Here is a 24,361-nt window from a genome sequence, read left to right as displayed (position 1 = left end):
AATTAATTACTAAATAATTTGTTACTAGAGGGAGGTGTTAGGTGCCAGCTTTGATTAAATTTAATAATTATAATTAAATTAATATTTATTAAATAATTTAGAATATTTTGTAAGAAAAGAATCATGGGAAAAGTAGCTTGATGTAATCCGGTAGTTTGGTTTTGCAAATTTATTGGGTTTAGTGATGTTTGTTTATGTGGATATAACAATATGTGAATTTAATGAAATATAATGTAGTGTATCATATGTTGTTATAATAAGTTCTTTTTTAAAATAGATTTCTCTTTTCCTTTTTAACTATTTTGGTTAATGTTACCTTAGGTAGCCAAGATGGTGGCTCGTCTCTAATTCCAACAAGGAAATAGTGAGACGCACATTCTAACCTAGCCTAACCTATTCTAATAAACTTCCATAATTATTAGCAACCAAATTATTAGAATAGGTTAAGTTAGGTTAGGTTAGAACGTGCGTCCCACTGTTTCCTTGTTGGAATTGGAGACGAGCTGCCATCTTGGCTATCTAAGGTAACATTAACCGCTATTTTTCTTAAAATCAATAAAAACAATAAAAATATTAATTAATTAATTAATTGTTATATAATTTATTGTTATATGCAAATGATTTTTCTAAAAATATTTAAATTTTTTAAAAAGATATATTTAGTAGGTTAAAATTTAACAGAATAACAATTGATTATTTTTGATTGCATTAATTTTTTTTGCATTTGCTATTGTAGACAATTGCTCTTAGATTGTGGCATTGGCACAGAAGCCCTAAATAGTAATACAGGAACAGAGCTAGTTGTTAGCCAGCATCGAGCATTAGTATTTTGTCAGCTCAAGAGCATGCTGGATATTCTGGAAGTTGATTTATTTAAGTGAGTAAATTTTTATTTTTATTTAAAAAATTTTTTATATTTAATAATTATAACAGTTTAAGAATTGAATTAATATTATACAATAAAACCTGTAAAAGCCAGAATTGCATGGGACCTTGTAAACTTTTTGGCTTAGACAAGTTACAACAGAAGTGGTTGTTGCTTTAAAATGTGAATATATTTTTTTGCCAATCTTTAATCTGGATATGATAGTTACATTTATTGAAAAGATTTCAAAATAAAAAGAAAAGGGGACACAGAAAATAAAATATACATTAATGTGTATTCTGAAATGAAAAAAAAGAAAGTACACATGTTCTAAGTAAAATTTCTTTGTATTGTTTCCTTGAAAATATTGACTTTTATATGTCATCTTGAATGGTTTGCTTGAATTTAATAGTGTTGAGCTTCCTCTGTATTTATAGTCATAATTAACTGTGAATTATCAACATTTTCAGTAATATATATTGTTTAATATGACACTGTATTGTGAAATCAGAGCAATATTCTTAATATTTTAAAAAAACTAAATGTACTTAGATCAGAAATCAGAAATGCAAATATATAAAAAATACAGCATAAATATAAATACAAAATTGAGTAGAACATGCTTTTCTTTTACACACTGAAAAAGTTTCTGTTGAGGTGTAAAGGTGTAAGCCAGTGATTCCCAAACTTTTTTGATCCACCACCCCCTTTGTTCCATAAAGTTATACCAAATGCCCCCTAACCCATTTTCTCTTGTGTGAGAAAGGATTGGAAATATTCTTAGGAAAACTTTTCTATGAATCTCATACTTTGTGCCCTTGCCATAAATTGTTCTCAACATCTGGAAACCATTAAATGCAATGTTTCCTCTTATCAGTTTAACAGAGGAAAGGGAACAGCTGTCAGTGACCCCAACTTTTGCCTTTAGTCACCGTTCAGTAACCTGCCTCCAGCGCCCCCTAGATTTACTCATCGCCCACAAGGGGACGTTATCGTCCACTTTGAGAAATGCTGGTGTAAGCAATAGAAAGTCACACTCTAGTTATGAGGTCAATGTTGATTTGAAAAATAGTGCATACTTTTTGCTGGTATCTGTAGGAACTAAGATACAGTATAAGCAAAATAAATATTGGTAAATTTGATTTCATTCCTAGTGTATTTATCAGGCTTTTTGATTCAGGATTCTTTAGTTTAAATTTTCGTTTTTGACAAGTTCTAATTATTGTAAATTAATAAGAGGTATAACACAATTTATAACTATAGAGATACGTAACTTTTCATTTGTAATTCACAGGTTTCATTGTAAACAGGCTATTGTGTGAGAAAAATGGCAATGCTAAAATAAATGCAATTTTCTGGCTTCCATAAGTTTCCATCGTAGGGAGATTGTTCCTCTCACTGGTTTTACTGTATACAAATTAAATTAAATTAAATTAAATTACATATGTCATTAGAATAAAAATTGTAATAAGTTATTTGGCAATATATATGGATTAAAAATGAATAAACAGTTTTAAAATGACTTTATGTTTCCACTATATATCAGTATTTGAACAATTATTTCAAATACATAATGAAGGTAAAATAATAGTTTTTGTACTGTTTAAAGAATTTATAAGCTTCTGAAATTGATTATATTATTTTGTTTTTATGAAATTTTTGTTCTTTCTGTGATATTACGTTTTGACATGGGAATTATACAGTAGAGAGTCGTTAATCCGAATCAATTGGGGACTGAGGTTGTTCGGATAACCAATTATGTACGAAAAAATATATTAACCTATCCGATGTTCAAATTTTTTTCCATTGCGTGTCGCTTCGTGTTGAATTTTCGTCGATTTTAAGCCTAACGAAAATTTTTATAATAATAATCGAGGCTGTTGTATTGTTAAAAATTATTTCTTTATTTTGTACAAACAAAATAAATATATTGAAGAATATAAAAACATGAAAATTATACTTTAAAAGTAAATCTAGTATCAAAAACGTTTGATTCTGCATGACACAGTCCGACTGAAAATCGTTCAGATAACCAGCGATTTGGATTACCGGGGTTCAGATTAACGACTCTCTACTGTACTTCCTAAAAATATTTAATTGTATAAATAATGATTATTGGCTCCTCATCTTAAAAACAATTTCTTTATTTTATTTGTAAAAAATATATCTTAGTAACTGCTTAGTAATTATTAATTAAATAAATAAATTTATTATTATTATTATTATTATTAAATATTGCTGTTTCTATAGAACACACATGCCATCTGTCAGTTATTTGAGGCTGGATGGTAGCATTCCTCCTGGTATGCGTCACACAGTGGTACGTCGTTTTAATGCTGATCCATCCATTGATGTATTGTTATTAACTACACAAGTTGGAGGTTTAGGTTTGAATTTAACTGGTGCAGATACAGTAATATTTGTAGAACATGACTGGAATCCTATGAAAGATCTTCAGGTAGAATTTTACTAATTTATATTATATATATTATGATATTTATTTAATTTTTTAAATTTAAAATATTCAAAATATAAATTAATATTTTATAGGCTATGGATCGTGCTCATCGTATTGGTCAGAAAAAAGTTGTTAATGTTTATCGTTTAGTTACTAGAGGAACTCTGGAAGAGAAGATAATGGGGTAAGCCCAATTTTACTCTCTAAGTTTTATCTATTTTTTGAAATTTAAATCAAATATCAGTAGAAATATCATTTGATGTAATGAAATAGGTCTATTATATTATCTAAGGTTACATACTTTTTAAAATACCATGTACTTTTCAAGTTAACTTGTCTTCAGGAAAAACAAACAAGAACACATTGCTATGGGAACTCAAATAGAATGTTTAAATATTTTATAACACAAAATAAAATGAAAAAAACAAGGAGAGATTATTAACAGTAATAATTACTATTAATCATCTCTACTTAGTAATAAACAGTAGAATAAATTATTAAAATAAAATAAAACAAGGTGACATTTTATTTTGAGATAATGAGTGAGATAACTTGAAAGTACTTGAAAGCTATGTAATAGTTATTTATATGCTCCATTAAAGCATATCTCGTGGTTTTAGTTCAGTTGTGAAGTTACAGTTTATTCATATAATATAATACTTTGATGTATGGTAAATGCATATGTTTGTGTATTTGTATGAATATAAGTTATTGGATTTTCAAACAACAATACATGTAATTAAATCAAAACCTATCCTCTCTTTGAAAATACATCTATTTTTGAGAAAACAGACCAAAATCTTATAATTAATAAAATGCTGGTGTGTTCATTTTTATAGAATAAACTATATCAAGTTTATTTCAACAGAAATAGAACTTTAATAGAAAGTTTAATATATGTTGAGTCAACATATTAAGTTGCATGATTATTTATTATATCTCTTAAATACAACAGATGGGTGTAAAGTTAAAATATTATGGAAATGTTGTAATTTAATTAATTGGTTGGATATATTCATATATAAAAAAAAATTAATTTCTAACTTCAAAGATAAATATTTAATGATTCGTATAAAACAAGAATATTCTTTAAAATGTAAAAAATTAATAAAAAGTATTTAAATAAAATTTTGGTTTGTTTTAATGCAAAAAGTATTTATCATAAAGAATTATTTTTATATATATAATCATTTTTTTCATTATTTTTACATGTTAATCAATGAACAGAAATATTTCTTACTATTCTTATTAGGTGCTATTTTCTTAAAACGATTTACTAGTAGAAATACTATTTTAATTTTCATTTTACATTACATCAAAGAAACTTCTTTGAATGAAATTTAATCTTTAAACTTAAAGAGATATTTTCTAGATTGAAAAATGCAAGATTGGTTATATATAAAAAAAAATATATGACTTTTTAAAAATAGTTTTATTATAAGAAAATTTTAAATTACATTCATCAATTCATACACTATTTCTACTGTTTGAAAGCATATTTTAATGTTTTTTCTTTTAGCCCTTTTAAATGCATTTCCATTATCATCATCAGCTTATTAAAATGTTGGAAATGGGCTTTTTATTTTAAGAAACAAAAGTCAAATGGTGATAAATCCAATGAATAAGATGAATGTTCAACTACATTTATAAGCTGTTTGCCAATAGATGATCCATTATCTTGAATCAGGCACTAACCATTTTTCCATAATCTTAGTCTTTTTTTCCCCTCACATATTCCATCAGTTTTAAAAAAATTTTGTGTAATAATAGAAATCAATCCAACCTTGACAGACCTACTCAATCAAAATCATATCTTTAATATTGAAGAAAACTAGCAACATGGTTTTAATTTTTGACTTTATCATTGGAGTTTTTATTTCTTTCGAAAAGGGCATCTTCCAATGTATTATTATTATTATTTATTTATTTTAGTTTCTGGGTTATACTTAAGCACCCAAAACTTGGCATAATCAATTACACATTTAAAAATATTTTATTCAAAATGTCTTAAAACCTTGCCACAATGTTGCATATGTAGTAGTGTGAGATTTTATTACATTACATTTTACACCTGGAGAGAGAGAGAGATCTAGGTGTGTGAGTTTATGATCCTTTATGAGCATATGCAAAAGATCAGACAATTCAATCCTTAAATTTAAGATATATATGCAGAAAAAAGACTTCATAATGACACAATGAATTTAACAAGTTTTATTGTTTTTTCTTACTAAACTTTTCAGTACAGGTACACCTCACTTTATGACCTATCTGATTAACGACCACTCGCACTTACGACCAATCGAGTTTCAATCTGCAATTTGAAGAATCCCTTTTCTCAGCTTGAGTGTCGGTCAGTGGCAGATGGTGACATGCACACTAAGCGTACTATAATAGGCTAATAGCATACTATAATAGTCTTTTTGTGAATAAATTTGAAGTTTGTTGCATAATTTGTATAATTTTACAACGATCCTATATTCCCAACTCAAGCTCCTCGCTTATCAACCAATTTGCTTAACGATGTAGTCATCGGAATGGAACTCAGTCGTAAAGTGAGGAGTACCCGTATTACTAAAATTAATATAAATTTTTTAAATAAAACCTATTGCTTTTATTACTGGTAACATTTTGAAGATGTAAATTACTAAATTTTATTTTATTTTTTAGTTTGCAGAAATTTAAACTGACTGTTGCAAATACAGTCATCAGCCAAGAAAATGCCAGTCTTCAGACCATGGGAACAGATCAACTTCTTGATCTCTTCTCCCTAGATTTAACCAAAAAGTCTGATGCTTCAGAAAGCAGTGGTGGTCATCAGGCTAAAGGTAAAGGTATCAAAGCAGTTCTGGATACTCTTCCTGAACTCTGGGGTCCAGATCAGTATGAAAAAGAATATGATTTACAAAATTTTATGCAGTCTCTCAGGAAGTGAGTTAATATAACTGTTAAATTGCATTGTTAAAACATTGGACTCTAAAAATTCCATACCATTAAATTTTTAGAGGATGATGAGTCACAATTAAGAGACTAATCTTTTTGAATTTGCACTATAAAGAATACGAAATTTTTTTATAAATGATTTTAAACACTTGCAACAGCCCAATCCTTGTATGTAATAAATGAAAGTCCATTAAACTTTTTATAATTAACCATTTTCTGAATTTGTCATTATTTTTAAACACTTACAAGATTATTATTAGTGTTACAATGATATCAATTCCAAACTTACTCTGAAAAAGTGAATAAATAATAAATGTATACTATTTCAATTTAATTCACTGTAACAAAAAATTCAAATTTAAGTAATAATAATTTTATTTATATTGATAGATAAAATCTTGTACATTTTTTTTTTTTTTCATTTAGAGAAATAATAGATTTTAGCCTAACATTTATCTGTGGTGCAGTGAATTTCAGCAAATGTGTTGCAAATAAAAGATCAAAAATGCTAACAGCTATGTACGTAGATAAATGAAAGGGACCAAATCTCAAAATTCAAATAACAACAGATATGACTGAAAATTTGCTTAAAGTAATATCATAATCATTTTCTGTAGGGAAATACATTTAAAGTCATGTATCAAAATAATAACTATAATTAATGCTTCTATTTAACAATAGATAGAATTTTTTATTTTTTTAAATTATGTGTTAGTTCCTTTGCTTAGGAAACCAACACAAGAGATTTGTTTAGCTAGGGATATGCATTTTTATTTGCCCTCTCTTCAGTCCTTTTATTTTATTGACTCTTCTGTCAAATGAGCAATATGCTTTACTTACAATATTATAAAAGGTGAATTATATTGATCTTGCATTTTCTTTAAAAACTTTACATTTAACATAATACCTAATAAAAATTCCATATATTACAGTTGTCAGCATTATTACAGTCTTATTTCTTATATAATAAAACTAATTACAGTGGAAGCTTGATTATTTGAACTTAAGGGATTAGGAGGCTTTCAGATGAACAAAATTTCGAATAATCTAGAAACTCATTTGTTTTTATGTTTTGAATACATCAAGCACTGTGAATTTAAAGTTATAATTATTGTATATGAAGATAATTTATTGAAAAACCTAGTGTAATGTTATGTACACGATCTAGTTTTGTGGCATTACAATCAACAAATGATGATGTAATTTCTAGTTAGATGGAGAGTGGTTTCTGTGTATTATATATTAACTTATCACGGAATATAAGTAAGTACAACAGTACACAGGTTTTTTGAAAACATTTTCAGATAAGTGAGTTTCTATTGTATATTAGTCTGGATGGTTCATAGTATTTTACCTTTCTTCCACTGTTACAAGCCTGCTGTCTCTAAAAAAAAAAAAAAATTACAGCTGAAAATTATGAATAGCTAAACTGTGAGTACTCAACAGAGAATGAAATTTCTAGTTTTCATTATGTACCATAAGAAAACAGGAATGGTAAACAAAGAAGAAAAATAGGTAAAAGACACTTGAAAGTAGGATTACCACATGGTGTCCAAAAGAGATAACATGTTCTCCTTTTCAGAACAATTTTTCATCAGGTAAGCCTACTTGAAAGACACGAGCACAACAAAGATCACCAACACGGACCATCCATTACTCCATCTATACCCAGTTCATTATCTGGATCTGGTGATTTTAGTTACTTAAAATGATTTATTCTCCAGTTGGTTTCAACAATTTAAGTTCAGTATCCCGTGTGTATTATTTTTCAGTACAACTAAGAGAGTGGATAGAAAGATACGCATTACGTAATTTTGGAGGTGGATACATGCAACAGCATTACAGAACATTCAGAGGGTGGGATGGTAGCTGAATTCCAAATAAAACAAAATTTAAAAAGTATCTGGATTTTATAAAAATAGATAAAAGTTTTATTACAAAAAAATTCTGTTAGTGATTGATTTCTATTAAAAACTGTATGTAAAAGATTGTTAAATGTTTTGTTTTATATATTAGATTTCACATATCTGTAAGAAGTGTTGAAATCTACATCCAAATTTATGAAAATATATTTTTTTAAATGAAATGAAAAAATTATCTGAATTAACTCATTTTCAAAGTTATTCTGTGAAGCAAGCAGGTAACATGTAATATAATAGGTAGATGATGATCCTTTTTTGTAATGTTTAACAAAAAATAATTTGATTTATGTATGGAAATTATATATTTAATGTAAAACTTTATAATTAATTATTATTTGTATTAATGTAAATGTAATATATTGTTAATTATCTATGAAAATCAATAGTGAAAAGTGGTGTTTTCTTTAGTACACATCCTCCGTACTTTGACACCGAATGCACTCTACGATTTTTGATTTTATCTTATTTTAATTATAAACAAAATATATAGAGAATCGATCTTTGTTTTTAGAACAAACTATATAAAAGATACACTTGACTCTAGATGTTATCAATCAAAGTATATCAATATATTATTGTCCAATAGTAAATTGTGTCCATATAAATTATCATTATCACAATTTCACTTTGATGGTGTTTACTGTTTAAAATATGCCTTTATCAAGAGCAATGTCAAAATATATTGTCCGTAATTATGATATCCGACAGATATTGAATTAAATATGAAAGCTAAGGAATATTCAAAAGCGTACAAAGAGGAAGTTTGTACAATACATCTATAAAAATGAAACAATTTTTATTTCAAGTAGTAATTTTTCAGTTAAATATATTTATACTTAATCTCGAAGGACAATAGACTGGTGATTGAAGCAAATTGATACATATGCTTTTTTCCCCCTTCTGTTTTTATCTGTGGAGAGTTAGAACTGTCAACTTTTCTGTATAAATAAATGGTGTAAGTCAAAATCGTTTATTTTCTTAATTATTTTATTATTTAAATCTTATAATTTTTTTTCTTCCATTCAAAAGAGAATATCCTACAAGTAAATTTATCATTAAAAAATTATTTCTTATTCTTATTTATTAAATTCTTTAAATTCACTTGTAATTCATTACTTCAAAATCACAATATGTTATGACTAGAGCTAGGATATTAATGCTCAGATACAGGGAAAAAATTAAATAATTCACAAGGAAACATTGCAAATTATGATTAATTTGAGTGTGAAAAATCATTTATTTTTAAAACGAATATATTTATTGCTAAACCAATACAAAACAAAAATAATTTGAAAAATATACGAGTCACTTAATAAAAATATTTGAAAGGAGGACACTAATTAAGCATCCGTTGTGTGTGTGTTTTTATTATTATTATTGTATACCTTTCTATGAAAATAGTATACCACTGTATTTGATATACACTGTAACATCGAGGCATTAACCGGTCGCTGGCTGCACATCTGGGTGTATTAAACGTTTCTTCACCATTTTGTCGGCTGTGACGATGGACGTGCATTTCCTCCGTACCTGTGGGTTTTAAACTTTTAAACAGAACGTCAGAAGCATACCACCAAATTTGTGTTTTGGTCATATAAAAAAAAATACAGCAACGAGTTGCTTAACTTACCCGGCAACATTTAAAACTGCGTGTGGCACCATCTGTTATGATATTTTATTTTAAAGACATATCATTAATTATTATAAAATGGCAAAAAGCTTAATATTTAGAGCAGAGAGGATTTTTTTTTGTAGTATGATACGGGACATTTTGAGGCTTTATCACTAAAATAGGTTTTTTAATAATAAGCAATTAAATATCTCCATCGATTCTGTTGAAAATTCGTTACTCCCGTAAAAAGTTGCTTTAGGGCCACTCCGGGTGCTTAGGTTTCATTACTTTCATAATAAATTTGCCACCGTGGATATGTCGGCCATTGTGGATCTGCCCGAACACATAGTTAATATAGAAAAAATCTTTTACCCTTGCCAAGAATGTAAACGAAAAAAAAAAAATGCGACTAGATCTGGGTGCTTGTAAAAACTATATTTTGTATTTAAGCATATTGTTCTCAAATTAAATAACTAATTAATGAACGAGTATCAGGGCCGGATTTAGATGAAAAGAGGCCCTAGGCTATTCCGCTTATGAGGCCCTTTCACCTCCCATTTTTAAGTTTGTTTATTAGTCATATACGTAGAATTTCTCCTTATTTTCGGTTCAGTGTTTTAGTGTTCACTGTTTTTAGAATAGTGTAATTTTAATTTTGCTAACAATTTGAATGTAGGCCCCTCTTGATCTTGAGGCCCTAGGCTGAAGCCTAGTTAGCCTATAAGAAAATCCGGCCCTGACGAGTGTATATATATATATATATATATATATATATATATATATATATATATATATATATTTTTTAAACTCTTTCCGCCCTGTGGGCACTAAGAGAGCAAGCCCATTATGGGTTCGGCCAGACACATAATGGAGCGGCCGGGTGGTGAGAGATGAGTCACTCCCCAAAATATCCGTGGGGATATTTCGATACGTTCGGATTCGAACCGGGTCCCCCAGAGCGGTAGGCTGCCACCTTGACATCTCGGCCATCCGGACATCGAACGAGTATATCTTAGGTGGTGCATATTTTCGGTATAACGCGTTATAAACATCACACCGTTTGCATAATTCACTTCCTCTTCGCAAAAAAGTTGCGCACCCGCACCTCTACGCTAGTATTCTATAAAAAGACTGGAAGAGGCTCGGTGTCCGGCATTTCACTTATATTTGCTTTTTTAAAGGTCTTCGAACGCCAAACACGCTCATACGACACAGTGAATGGCATCAGGCACGGCCGACATTTGACCGTGTTTGACAAAGACCGTATCATCGGCTTTATGGAAGCGGTATGACAATTTACCGAATTACTCGCCATCTGGGTCTATTGTCAGGCGGTGTTTGGGGAGTGTGTTCGCCATGGATTCAATCCTAAATTCCTTAGAGCAGTAGGCCGCCATTTGACCGTTCGGCCGAGTAAAGATTGGTTTTTATCCTCAATACACAAGTAACGTAATGAATGAATGAATTGTATTTAGCGTTTTTGAGGCCGCGAGGCCGGGGACAAATGGCTCTACCGGCTCATCTAGGGCCCGTTTCTGGCAAAAGTAATCACCAATGTTGTTGGGAATGCCACATTATAACAAGAAGTATTAAAAATTAATACGTTGACGGCAAGAAAAACAAGCGATTAAAGTGTAACAAATAATCTTTGTTTTTATCGGGTATAAGGGTGTACATTTTTTTCTTTTTTTTTAAGGATGCGACTGTCGAGTAGCGAACAAAGTGAAAATGAAGGCGGTTTTTTTTTTCTATAATTTTTGACCAGATGGGGTGATGAGCTATCTTCCGACTGACTCATGGAGTGACTCATCTTTAAAATCTCAGATCGAAACACGCGGATGTAATGACGTCATTGACGGTTCCGAAATTTAGCGTAAATTTTTAACTTTCTATTCCGGATATTTTTTCCGTACGAGATCGCTCCCATTCGTCATTCGCGGAGGCGTAAAAGCTTTGGGAGAAGGTCCTTCTTTCGTCATTTCCGCCATTCGAGTGCGGGACAGGTGCGGTTCCGGTTTCTTCGGAGAAAAGTTCGTGTTGACTGACCAGAGTCCGCGAATTTTTCTTCTAGAAAAGTGTAAGTATTCTTTTTTCTAACGTTTTCTTCGTTTCGACGTGCCGCTGTAGAGCCGATCGTTGTTTAAAAGCGAAATTCGGTGCCGTAGGATTTCATTTATAAGGCAAACAGTGGTCGAGCGCGGCTGACAACGCCTCCCAGTCTAAGCCTAACTTCATTTCCTGCCAAATTAAAACCTCCAACTTCTCGTTTTATTTACTTTAATATCGTTTTTTAGTCGACATATTCGAATCTGCACTCTTGCAAATGAAATAAACACTCTATGGTCGATACTTTCTATTTTCTTTTGACCCACTGTCCTAGCTGCTACCATCGTGTCACTTCGTCGGTTGACGAACTCTGTTCTTAGTGCTAAATACGAGTTTAATTCGACAAAATTCGATGAATTTCTCTCGTATTTTACATTGAAAAATATACTTTGTCACTCAAATTCAAAGCCTTAAATACCGGTCAAACCACATGACTAATCAATTGAAGCTCTCAATTTAATTACTTTTAAATATTTTAGTTAAAGAAAATTAATCATTTATTATTGAAAGATCAAATTGTATTAATGTAAATTGTTTGATAACAAATTTGCTATGATTATAATAAATAGAATGTTGAAATAAAATCCATTACTGTTTAAAGTGACTAGTATTACAATTGCTTTAGAGTGTTTATGGCATTTGAACTGTAAGTGGTAAATGGCTACGTTGGGCAGACTCCACGGTTCTGGAGCCGTCGAGTATTTTTGTCCCAAACACCCCTCTCTGGTAGCGCTCTTTCGGAACGTGTTTGGTGTTTTGATGTCGCGTTCTGTAGCGTCTTTCGTTTATGCTACCCGAAACTGACCGATGCAACGTTGCTCGTAGTTTGGCGGATTCAGATTGTTACGTAATTGCTACCAATTTGCTCCGTTATGACTGTCGAATCTGCCGAACGTGGTCGATGCGAGATGACTTACTTTATTTTACTGGTTAAAAACAGTCTCCTTTTCTTTCAAAGTTGTGCTGGTATATTTTAGATGTGGTTGTATCAAAAAATGTCTTAATCAATTATTTCTTACAGAATTACAGAAATATGAAGAAATTTAAAAAAATACTATTTATATGATCAATTCTGTCCATTATAGACTATACATATATTACTGTATACTACATATATTTGTGTGTGTACATATAGTGTTTAATATTTAACATAAAGTGTATTGTTTGTCTGACGTACGTTAATCCAAATCTTTATATGTTACAATTTATTTTTATTTTGTAAGACAAAGTGATCAATCTGATAGATAAAATAAATATAACTTTAAAAACAAATTTTAATCATTTTTTTTAATGTTTAAAAGATGTTCTCTAAATCATTGGCTTTGTGATGAAATAAAGTAATGGAGAAACAAATATGATTTTCAATATGGTAGTGTTAGAATGTGGACATATAAACATTAGAAATGATAGTTTAATAAAACCGTTAAAATACTGATAAGCTTTTTTTTTTAATAAATACAAATCCTAAAATTAGGAAGTTTTAAATCTCCATTTTAAAGTGAACTGAAAGGCAAATAATTTATTCAGAGATTTTCATGGACTTGTAAATATGTCAACAAAAGATAACAGAGAACTGTTAGCAGTACTTCATCTTGAGAAATCATAATTGATTAAACTTTGCAAAGAGAGGGAGAGAATGAAAGTTTGAAAATGATGAAATATTAAAAAAATAATGTTGTAACTAACATTTTGTCTGATAGTTTTGAAAATAAGAAATTTAAAAGCAAGTTTTATTGTTAAAAGTGATCCTAAATCTGAATTTCTATTAATATAAAATAATAATGGTTGATTTAGATGAAAAAGAGGAAACCTTTTCCAGAGACAAAAACTACAATAGCTGTTTAGAGAACTTGCAACCTTGATAGTTGCTATCTTGTAACTGGAGTCAGTAGACCAATATTCCAACTCAGAAGGTCCTACTCTAGCTCCTGCCTCTAAATAATAATTTAAAATATACTTTGATTATATTCATTTTCAGTCACACATTAACACAAAATGTTTTCCATCTGTAGTTGTAGTAAAGTATTCAAAAATACTAGATTTAACCCATGTCGTCTTAATCATTTTGTATGGGTCTTTTGATGACAATATGCCACGAAGGTGAGGTATCATAAAATAGCATCTTGCATTACAGAAGTCTCCTGTAATGCAAGATAGCAAGTTAATATTCTCATTAGGATCATAATACAAAGCAGTGGTTGCCAACCTTTCTGACCTTGTGGACCACTAAACTCAATTTTTAATCTCGTGGACCACTAAACTCAATTTTTAATCTCGTGGACCACTATCAAATTTTTTCAAACAATACAAACATCTCTAGAGTAATGATCACAAAAGTTCCATTTTACTTTATTAATCTGAAATTCAATTGTTTAATTATAACAAATTAGTGTGAAGTTTGTTGCTGCTTATTTGAAAAAGGATTCTTGGCTCTCTTCCACAAAGGATGACAATTGCAATCACGTTATTTATTGATAACAGTCATTTTGTGTTTGGTTCTAGATTTAAATAAAAATCCCCAATGAGTGAGAAAAAGCAACCAAATATTTTGCATTTCTTTTGTAATACATTACATAACCTTCAGTTGATCAATGTCAAGATTTCTCTTTGGATTGCCAGTTTTCGACTGCTGATATAAAGTACATAATAAAAAAAATGCGAGTTGGTCAATTTTTACTATATTTGCTTCCAACCCTGACTCCACAGCCCTAATTTTGATTGATAGACAAGTAAATATTTACATTCTTAAATCAGATTTAAGAAGACAAGTATCATCAGTTTCAAATTAGTATGAGCCAAACATATAGAATGAATTATAGGGAGAATATATACATATATAAAGATGCATGCATGTATTATAGCTTGACCAATCCTGTTTGAACTTCTGGATTATATAACTCTATAATTATTTATAAAACTTTAATCTTGTAAAAAAAAAATAGAATATTTTATTTAAAAGAATTGCTTTCAGGCAACTAAATTAAATTTTGATGAAGACTTTCTTACAAGACCTTACAACATGGTCCTCGGGGATTTCAATAATAATGCTTGTATGGATAAATCTTGATTTGAATCTTTATTAAACAAAGGGAGAAAGTGTGCTTCTGAAATGTTTCCAGGAAAATCCCAAACACCTTATGAGTACGATTTGTGAACCATTTTTCCAAATATGTGGCTTGACAGCATAGTGTCATACTCTTGTGAGATCATTGGTTTAAAATGTACAACACCTTTAACATATCCAGTACGAAGTTTTTAATAGCTTAAAAACGTTTTCAGCTGCGTTAATCAGCCTTCGTCAGTTAAACGAATACTAACATCAAATCAAATTCGAATTTACAAAAAACCGCGACTGCGCATAGACAGGACTATGCTACAAACAGAATAAAAGAAGAAATTAATAAACGGCAATAAATACAAGAATATGAAGAGACCGTAGTAGGTTCTCTCTCTTTCCCATGCCAAAGCGTAACGTTATTCGACAAGTGACTTCCAGGCAGATGATAGGCCATCCGCATCTCGGTGGTTGATGCAAAGTGTAGATAACTGCGCTTTATGTATCTCTATGTTTTCCATGTATTTGACAGCCTGCCTGGATCGAGTGGCTGTTATGATGGAGGCCTTATCCCAGTGCACCGTTATATCATGTTGTCTAGCAAAGGTCGCTAGGACTGTGCTGTCACTGCCACTGTTTACAGAGTACTTTATGCTCTTTTATCCTCTGTTTCAGGTTATGTAACGTGGCGCCTACGTACACAAGGTCGGTGTTAAAACGATGATCTTTTATCGGTATCAAATATACCCCTGTTAACTCACTCGAGCGATCTCTCCTCTTGTTGTTTCTCAATAGTCGGTAGATTGTTGGATTGCGCTTGTAAATTACGTGCAGATTCTTCTCCCTGGCCACATTTTTGACAACCTTATTAAGAAAGAGCATATAGCTCAACACAACCGTTTTCTGTGGATCTCCGTCGTTGTGCTGCCGGTTATTCTTCTGCAATTTAGTAATTAGACGATCAACGACACTCCTTTGGTAACCATGCTGTGCAGCCACCCTTTGTATGTAGGCCAACTCCTTCAAAGTGTCTTGAATACTTGAGCAGTGGGTGTAAGCCCATTTGACCCAAGAACGAAACGCCACCATTTTAAATTGTCCAGGGTCTACAGAGTTACTGGGGATGACGAGGGGCTGGTACACCGGTTTATGGTAGACACTCGTTCTTATCTCCCCTTCTTTGCAGGCAATCGACAGGTCCATGAAATTAACAAGAAACTCACTCTTTTGATCCAATTCCACAGTTAGATTGTACGGGTTGGTTGATTACGTCTATGAAGCATTGGATGTTGCAATCATTAGCTCAGAGGATGAAAATGTCATCGACGTACCTGGTATATATTAACATGTCACTCTGGAATAACTGTAAGATATCGTGTTCGAGGTTGCGTAGCACCATCTCACAGAGAACTGAGGACATGGAGCTTTTCTTGCCGGTTATTCTTCTGCTACTGAATTGCAGAAGAATAACCGGCAGCACAACGACGGAGATCCACAGAAAACGGTTGTGTTGAGCTATATGCTCTTTCTTAATAAGGTTGTCAAAAATGTGGCCAGGGAGAAGAATCTGCACGTAATTTACAAGCGCAATCCAACAATCTACCGACTATTGAGAAACAACAAGAGGAGAGATCGCTCGAGTGAGTTAACAGGGGTATATTTGATACCGATAAAAGATCATCGTTTTAACACCGACCTTGTGTACGTAGGCGCCACGTTACATAACCTGAAACAGAGGATAAAAGAGCATAAAGTACTCTGTAAACAGTGGCAGTGACAGCACAGTCCTAGCGACCTTTGCTAGACAACATGATATAACGGTGCACTGGGATAAGGCCTCCATCATAACAGCCACTCGATCCAGGCAGGCTGTCAAATACATGGAAAACATAGAGATACATAAAGCGCAGTTATCTACACTTTGCATCAACCACCGAGATGCGGATGGCCTATCATCTGCCTGGAAGTCACTTGTCGAATAACGTTACGCTTTGGCATGGGAAAGAGAGAGAACCTACTACGGTCTCTTCATATTCTTGTATTTATTGCCGTTTATTAATTTCTTCTTTTATTCTGTTTGTAGCATAGTCCTGTCTATGCGCAGTCGCGGTTTTTTGTAAATTCGAATTTGATTTGATGTTAGTATTCGTTTAACTGACGAAGGCTGATTAACGCAGCTGAAAACGTTTTTAAGCTATTAAAAACTTCGTACTGGATATGTTAAAGGTGTTGTACGTTTTGATTTCAGTTCCAGTAAATGTTTGTCATTTGTTTTATCATTGGTTTAAGTCTTGATGAGTCCACTTTTTTCCCCCAAATCAGAATGTAATTTTTGCATAAAATAATTGTGAATCACATGGGTTTATATATTTTGTCTACTTATTTTCCAGTAAAAATACTTGTATTTTTTTTTTTTTTAAACCTTTATCTTCAAAATTTGTTTTCAGAATTGCTGTTTATTAAAAAATACATGTAATTAAGAACTTTTATATTTGAGAATGTAAAAATGGTATGAATAACTTGAATATACATTTAAAATAGTGTATTCCATGTTCCATTATAATGCTTCTATGAGGTTACTTCCTCAATACAGGCATTGCAGGTACGCTAGGAATTTCCATTATACAGTAACTCTCTGAAACGATAGTAGTATTTTTATAGGCAAGTAAAAACACTTATCAAACATCTTGTTCATATCTGATTGAACAACAATGGAAAATATCATTCCAAGAAGACTGTGTAAAAATTCATTCAATTGTTCAACAACTATTGGCCTTAATTTTTGCAAGAATGTTACATTATATGGTTTGCTTCAAAGCTTGAGGATGAAAGGGACATTTTTATGAATGTTCACAAAGTATGTTTTGCTGTTGATAATCTAAAAAAAACCCTGTGAGTATAAAAAAAAACTTTTCTACAATTCGAGATGTTGTAAATTTGAAGAACTGTGAATAAAAGAATAAAAGAGAACTGTGGGACTTATTGGTTCTCTTGTTTTTATGATAAGTATCATCCCAACTCACATACTAGTAAATCTGCTTGAAATAAATAGTAAAATAATATATATTTTATTTAATTTTTTTTGTCACTAATTTATTCAAATTTGCTAACTTAAAATATTTAGATGTACTGTAGACAGCAATTCCAAAAATGAATTTTGAAGGCAGATTTGATACTGATAAAAGATCGATGAAAATGTCCAGAAAACTGTTAAAAAAGAAAACTGCATACTTTTACTAGAAAATAAACCTGTATGATTTGTAATTATTTTATACAAAAATTGCATTCTAATTTGGAAAAAAGTGTGTCAAGACTCGATCCAATGATCTTACAGGTGAGTCTGGCATTGTGCTGGCAAGCCATGTGACATTTGAAAAAATGGTTCACAAATTGTATTCTTAAGTTGTTTGGGATTTTTTGAAAACATCTGAGAAGCACTCTTTCTTCCTTTGTTTAATAAAAATTCAAATCAAGGTTTATCCACATAAACAATAGTATTTGAAATTGTTTGTGTGGACCATGGACCCAAGGACCATGTTTTAAAATCTTGCTGGAGAAATGTATTAAAACATCTTTAACTTTTCAAGCTAATAAAATAAATAAATCTAATGTGTGTATTATTCCCTTTTTTATTAACTTATTTAATATTCAAAAAAGATAACTGTGAGGGGATTTGATCTGTTGATTTCTATGAAATTAGCTTGTACTTCCTGATTCGTTACTTGTTTTATTAAATATTGTATTGATAATTAAAAAGTAAATGATAGTTTAAATATTTCATTTTAATTTAGACTTCTGAAAACAATTATAGGTCATAATATGCTTTAATAAATCAGTATGTTAAAGATTACATTTTATTTAGTAAGAATATATTTGTGTGTTTCATACATTCCTGAGGAGGGCCTCTGAAAGACAGCCGAAAAGGTTCCAGCATTAAATTTACTTGTTCATTTACTGCTGGAATTAGCATTTAGGTGTGAATTTTGTTGAGTAAGAACATATTTATCAAAAGATAAACAAATAGTAAGATAAGAATTAATTAATAGATATCTATATCAGTATTTTTCAACTGTGCAAAAGATTAATAATTTTTACTATATCAGAAAATGCTTTATTAGTTTAATTACTTCAATAAGGGAAGTTTTATAAATAATTTCTTCGTTACATATTATTTTTAAAAATATTCAAATGTAAAGATAATATATAATTTTCTTAATATTTGCAGTCTTTTATATATATGTTATCATTATACAACAATGACAAACCAAAACCACATGTTCCAGTTTTGGCATATGTTAAAATTTTACTGGTACTTATACAACTTTATAGCAGATTTTTGTTATTAGATTTTTATTTATTTTAAGCTTAAATGTGTTAAATTATTTATATGCAGCAGATAATATAAATAAAAAATATATTTATAGTTGTGAATATTTATATTTTTATCCTGGTAACTAATTTCATATCTATACTGGCATGTGATAACTTGCATATCATGTGTACATTGTACATAATATGCCATGATATGTATGTCACCTGATTTTTGTAATTTTGGCATTTAAAAGGTTTTGATTTACCTTTAGTGTTCTACAATATAAGTTGGATAAAATTGCTAATGTAGGTCAAGCAATATTCCAGTGTTTAGCAGCACGTTAACCTGTTATAAAAGATGCAAAATATATTGTGACATTGTTTTTAAATGCTGTTACTAAAAAGAAATAAATTTTGTATATGTAAAATTTATTTCTTATATATAAGAATATATACACTAACTAAAAATTTTTATGGAGAATTTGTTTTTACCAGTTTTTGAATTTAGTTTCAAAAATAAAAATTAAACAGCATAAATTCAAAATTTATTAAAGATTAAGTTTTTGTTTACAAATTAATTTAATTTCTTTATAAAATACATATAACTAGGGTTTCCAGGCAGTAATTCCTCCTGCCTTTCCCAGGAATTTTTTTCGTTTTCCTGTTTCCGAATCTTGAGAAAAGATTGTTGGGAAATTAGGAAAATCAGCTCCTAGAACCCAGTAATACTCACAATAGAAAAATAAACATACCACTTGGAATGTATCTTTAAGATATTTTTCCTATTTATTGCTATCTAAAGTTTCATATTATTACAATATTACATGCCCCATAAATGCATGTGCGATACCAGAATCAGATAACACGTGACAAACTATTTTTAGCTCTTGTAAATTGAGCACATTTGATCATGGAGAACAGAAAACAGTTTGTATATACATAGAAAAATAATTATTTTCACAACCCAGGATTTGACTAGAAAGTCATTTTCAGGTAAACTAACTAAAGAAATTTAGGTAACTTACCTTAATATGACATTGTAGTCAAATCCTGGGTTGTGAAAATAAATACTTCTGTATAAACACAAACTGGTTGGTTCTCCGCAATGAATCGTTTCCACAAAGTGAGGACTGATATTACCAACTACATTCAATCAATTTTTGTGGCTGACAATTGTGATGTATGTGAGTGTTCTTGGCGCTCTCGCCTGCTGTGGGTAAGTTGGTCAATTTAAAAACAACTCGCACTGCTAATAGTTTATTCCAATATTACAATAATTTCCAATTTAATATCATAATGTTTGGTGGCACTTTTTAGTTATAAATATTAGCTGCACAATATAGGTCTCTCTTAATTTTATCAATTATTATTTTTAATAAATACCAAGCAAAAAAAAATAAAAGAAAAAAGGTTGAGAGGCAGGTTGCGAGTTACACGTCTGCGTAAACAGAGTAACATGGTGGAATGGCAGATGAGTTTCAGTGAGTGTGAAGTCTTTCGCTGTTCAAATGGTGTAAATTTATAAAAATATTTGCAAGAACTTTATTTCATTGTGAGTTCACAATTTCTACGAAGTTTCCGGACAAAATTAATAGTTCACCCGGACAGTGAGTCAATTCCCGGACTGTCTGGGTGAAAACCGGATGGGTGGTAACACTAGTATTAATTATACAGAAAATAATTTTGAATTTGTATAAATTTAGATTCTGACTTTGTTTCAGTTATTTATTAATATATACATTTGATCCTATAATCACATTTAAATATGAAAGTAGTTTGGTTCTCAAGTATGATTGAGAAAATCTTTACATTTTAAATGCATAGAGAATTGATGAATTCATTCAAACTTAGCTATATTATAAGTGTTTATTTAAATAAAACAATTTTTATACTACAAATATAATTTATAAGAGCTTGATATATATTTAGTAGATGTATACAGGTATTTGGAAACATATAGAGAAATGAATGTAATTGTATTAGACATTTAAATTATTATACACTTCTTTCTAGAACTTTAATTTATGATCACATTTAATGTCAAGAGAATTTTTTTTTAAGTTAAAGTTAAAAGCTTTTACTTAGTATATTAAGTTACATATCAAAAATAAAATATAAATGACATAAAGACAAACTATTAAAAAAATCATAAATTCAATTAACAAAAATGGAAAGAAATTTAGTTTGTAAAGTGTAATGATCATTAAGTAATTTTTAAAAGCAACTTATCTTTTCATTAAGTGTTATACTCTTGGATATTCTATTACTCGTCCAAGAATAATTTGAAGAATTTTGTGGTTTTGTTTGTCTAATTTATATTTTAAATTGATATTTGAAGTAAAAAATTAATGTATTCTTCACAGAATTTTTCTCAAAACATTTACATTCAAATATATAATGAAACTGACAAAAAATACATATATTTATATATTACAAAATGAAAATAAAACTTTTAAATTTTATAAATTTAGCATTTTTTATAGAGAAAATATGACTTATCAAATCCAACCTAGTTTGTATACAGTATACTTTCAGTTATCTGAGCTAACCTCCAGTAATGGAATCACGGATAATGTGGAAACACGGATAATCCACAAGTCCGTTTTAATGAAAGCTAATTGATTTTTCTTTTATTTAGTTTTTAATTTCATATTAAATTTAACATAATAGTTTATATATTATGAATAAAAATACATTTTGAGTGTAATAATTAATTAATTAATAAGCTTTAGATGTGATTAGAGTTGAGTAAAATTTTCAATGTAAATAGTTCAAATTTTTCTACATTTTCTAACGTCTTGAAGTTCACTATGAATTTCTTGTATTAATAACCGAGAATGAAGGTTGCAGCTAGATATTATTGTAAAAAGTCATTTATTTTTCAATATTAATGATTTATTGATAAGGAAATGATTCAAAACATTTTCTTCAATTTTACAATTTACTTAATAAAAAGTACAGTATAGACATAAGTAAAATTGTATTGTTCAATAATCAATTGCGCTTACTGTACTTGATAGGCCATTTAATTTGTGTTTTCAGTCTGGAAGTAGTTCTGATGCTCAATATACAATTTTAAATAGCAAGAATTAACAATGCAGATTTATTTTAATGCTAATATTTATATTTCTGATATAAATTTTTATCAAGACTTAAGCACAGATAATCTATTGATGCACACAGATAATTGAGAGTATACTGTATTTAGTTCTTATTATTATTGTGCATTTATTATAAATATAATTTCTAAAATCTTCAAACATTTCCTTCATACACAGATTCATTTTCATATTCAAGTACCACTATATTCAGTATTATAAGTCAACGATAATTAACAAAGTATTAACTTTTTTATCTCTAAAAGAATATTTGGTTACAAACAAAACTAATTCACTTACTTGATGGAAATAAATTAAATATTAAAATTTTTATTACATAGTTAATACAATTATGAATTTTAGTAAATTATATTAATAATTTATTATAAGACGAATATAATGAACTCTGTAATAAAAAGTTAATAATTCCTTTTAACTGCACAATTAAATATGATATTAATCTGTGTACAAAGGAAGTTTTAGAAATTTATGTATGTAATGGATAATAATAATTAAGATTGAATTACCAAATATTTTTGTCAAATGTTTAAAGTTTTAAGATGTTGATTTTTTTAAAATCATTTTGTGATGCTACTAAGATAGTGTTGACAATACTTAAATTCAAAATATCAATGAATGAGTTTCAATGAGCATGTATTTCATATCAGCATCTTCAGATGATGATTGGTGAAATTAGCTTATATTAATATTTTAAATTTGTGTTGTTAATACTATCTTATTAAAAATAAACAAATTTTGTGATGAGTTAAACTTAGTTTAAGTTTTTTGATTTTTTTTTGTATTTTTTTTATGCAGGTTCTGCTTTATTAGGGTTTCATTAAATTAAATATATATTCTTCATGCTGGTAACTATATATGAAATAAACAAAACTGTCTTTCCACATTAAAATTCTTTTACAATAGTGAAATTAGCACTTTAATATTAATAGAATTATCACTTTAGTGTTCAACAAGGGTTGATGAAATGATTTTCACTGCATCCATGATGAATAAAGTTCTGTTTCCTATTTTTCAAATAGTTGCAGCTTGTTCAAATAGTTGACTACTGCTTTGTAGTCTGATTCCAATATGAAAATGTTGAACATTGCATAGTTTTCTTTCATATGATTACTTTGCTCCTAATTTGTTTGCTGTTGTCATGGATTGTTTATTTTCTGACTGTCTTCCTCGTGTGAATGTGAAGAATTAAATTTTGATTTGTCTTCATTGAATGTCTTGGTGATGTCATTATTACAAATTTAGATAAGGATCCTGTTTTGATGAAGTAGCAAAGTCAGAAGTAGCTGTGCAATTTTTAAATATTCTAGATTCATTATAATTTTAAGATTTTTTTCCTTGGTTAACTATGTTAACAATAATTGCTTTTTTCACTGTTCTCAACTGTTTTGCATTTAGGTTCTATTTTTTATTGCCTCAATCAGTTTGTATTATGCTTGTTTTGTAAATGCTGAATTTAATCTACTTAGACTAACCTTGGCATAGTAAACTTAATTTCAAGATACACTGCTAACATTCTTCATTGACATTCTAAATAATATGTTGCCAAACAAATGATTTTCAATCAAAGTATTAAGGTATTTAAAATCTGAAAAAAATGAAATGATAATAACCTCACATGATGATGGATGGAATATTAGAATTGATTCTTTAGACAATGTTTCTAAATTGCTGAAACTTAAGTATTGTGCTGAGAGAATAAGAATTATCAATACATTATAGAATTCTTTATTTCATTTAAAGTCACTAGTATAGGTAGCCAGTGCTGTGTTAGAAAGGCATTTTTTTGAGGCTGTATTTGTGTTCAATCCTTCTGTTGATGTTCCTAGCTGTATCACCTATATATTTGTATGACCAGTGTAGTCTGTTATCTTGAATGAGAATGCTACAGACACCTGGTATGTGACTTTGGATCCTTTTCATTTCTAATCATTGAGAAAACAGTAGGACTTCATTTAAAATCAATCCTGATGCTA

The 24,361-nt window shown here is 29.6% G+C and overlaps 2 protein-coding genes across 4 annotated transcripts in view; both read left to right on the top strand.

Annotated features, from left to right (window-relative positions):
• The window catches only part of Hel89B (histone acetyltransferase 1), a 123,653-nt gene extending 117,178 nt beyond the window's left edge, over positions 1–6,475 (top strand). The window contains exons 37-40 of the mRNA XM_067265837.1: positions 737–877; positions 3,116–3,323; positions 3,416–3,507; positions 5,991–6,475. Of these exons, the coding sequence (XP_067121938.1) occupies positions 737–877; positions 3,116–3,323; positions 3,416–3,507; positions 5,991–6,255 (706 nt within the window). The 3' untranslated portion in view covers positions 6,256–6,475. The remainder of the gene's footprint in view (positions 1–736; positions 878–3,115; positions 3,324–3,415; positions 3,508–5,990) is intronic.
• Positions 6,476–11,609: 5,134 nt separating this feature from the next.
• Positions 11,610–24,361, top strand: part of Arpc1 (Actin-related protein 2/3 complex, subunit 1A) — a 67,140-nt gene continuing 54,388 nt past the window's right edge. The window contains exon 1 of one of the 3 annotated variants that reach the window (XM_067265855.1): positions 11,610–11,874. The gene's annotated coding sequence lies outside the window, so the exon portion shown is untranslated. The remainder of the gene's footprint in view (positions 11,875–24,361) is intronic. The other 2 variants (XM_067265853.1, XM_067265854.1) reach the window with 2 other exon arrangements.

Source organism: Centruroides vittatus, unplaced genomic scaffold (assembly GCF_030686945.1).
Source record: "Centruroides vittatus isolate TY-2023 unplaced genomic scaffold, ASM3068694v2 contig_250, whole genome shotgun sequence".
NCBI classification, from domain to species: Eukaryota; Metazoa; Arthropoda; class Arachnida; order Scorpiones; family Buthidae; genus Centruroides; species Centruroides vittatus.
The sequence above is the reverse complement of the archived record's forward strand: the minus strand, read 5'-3'. Positions and strand labels throughout refer to the sequence as shown.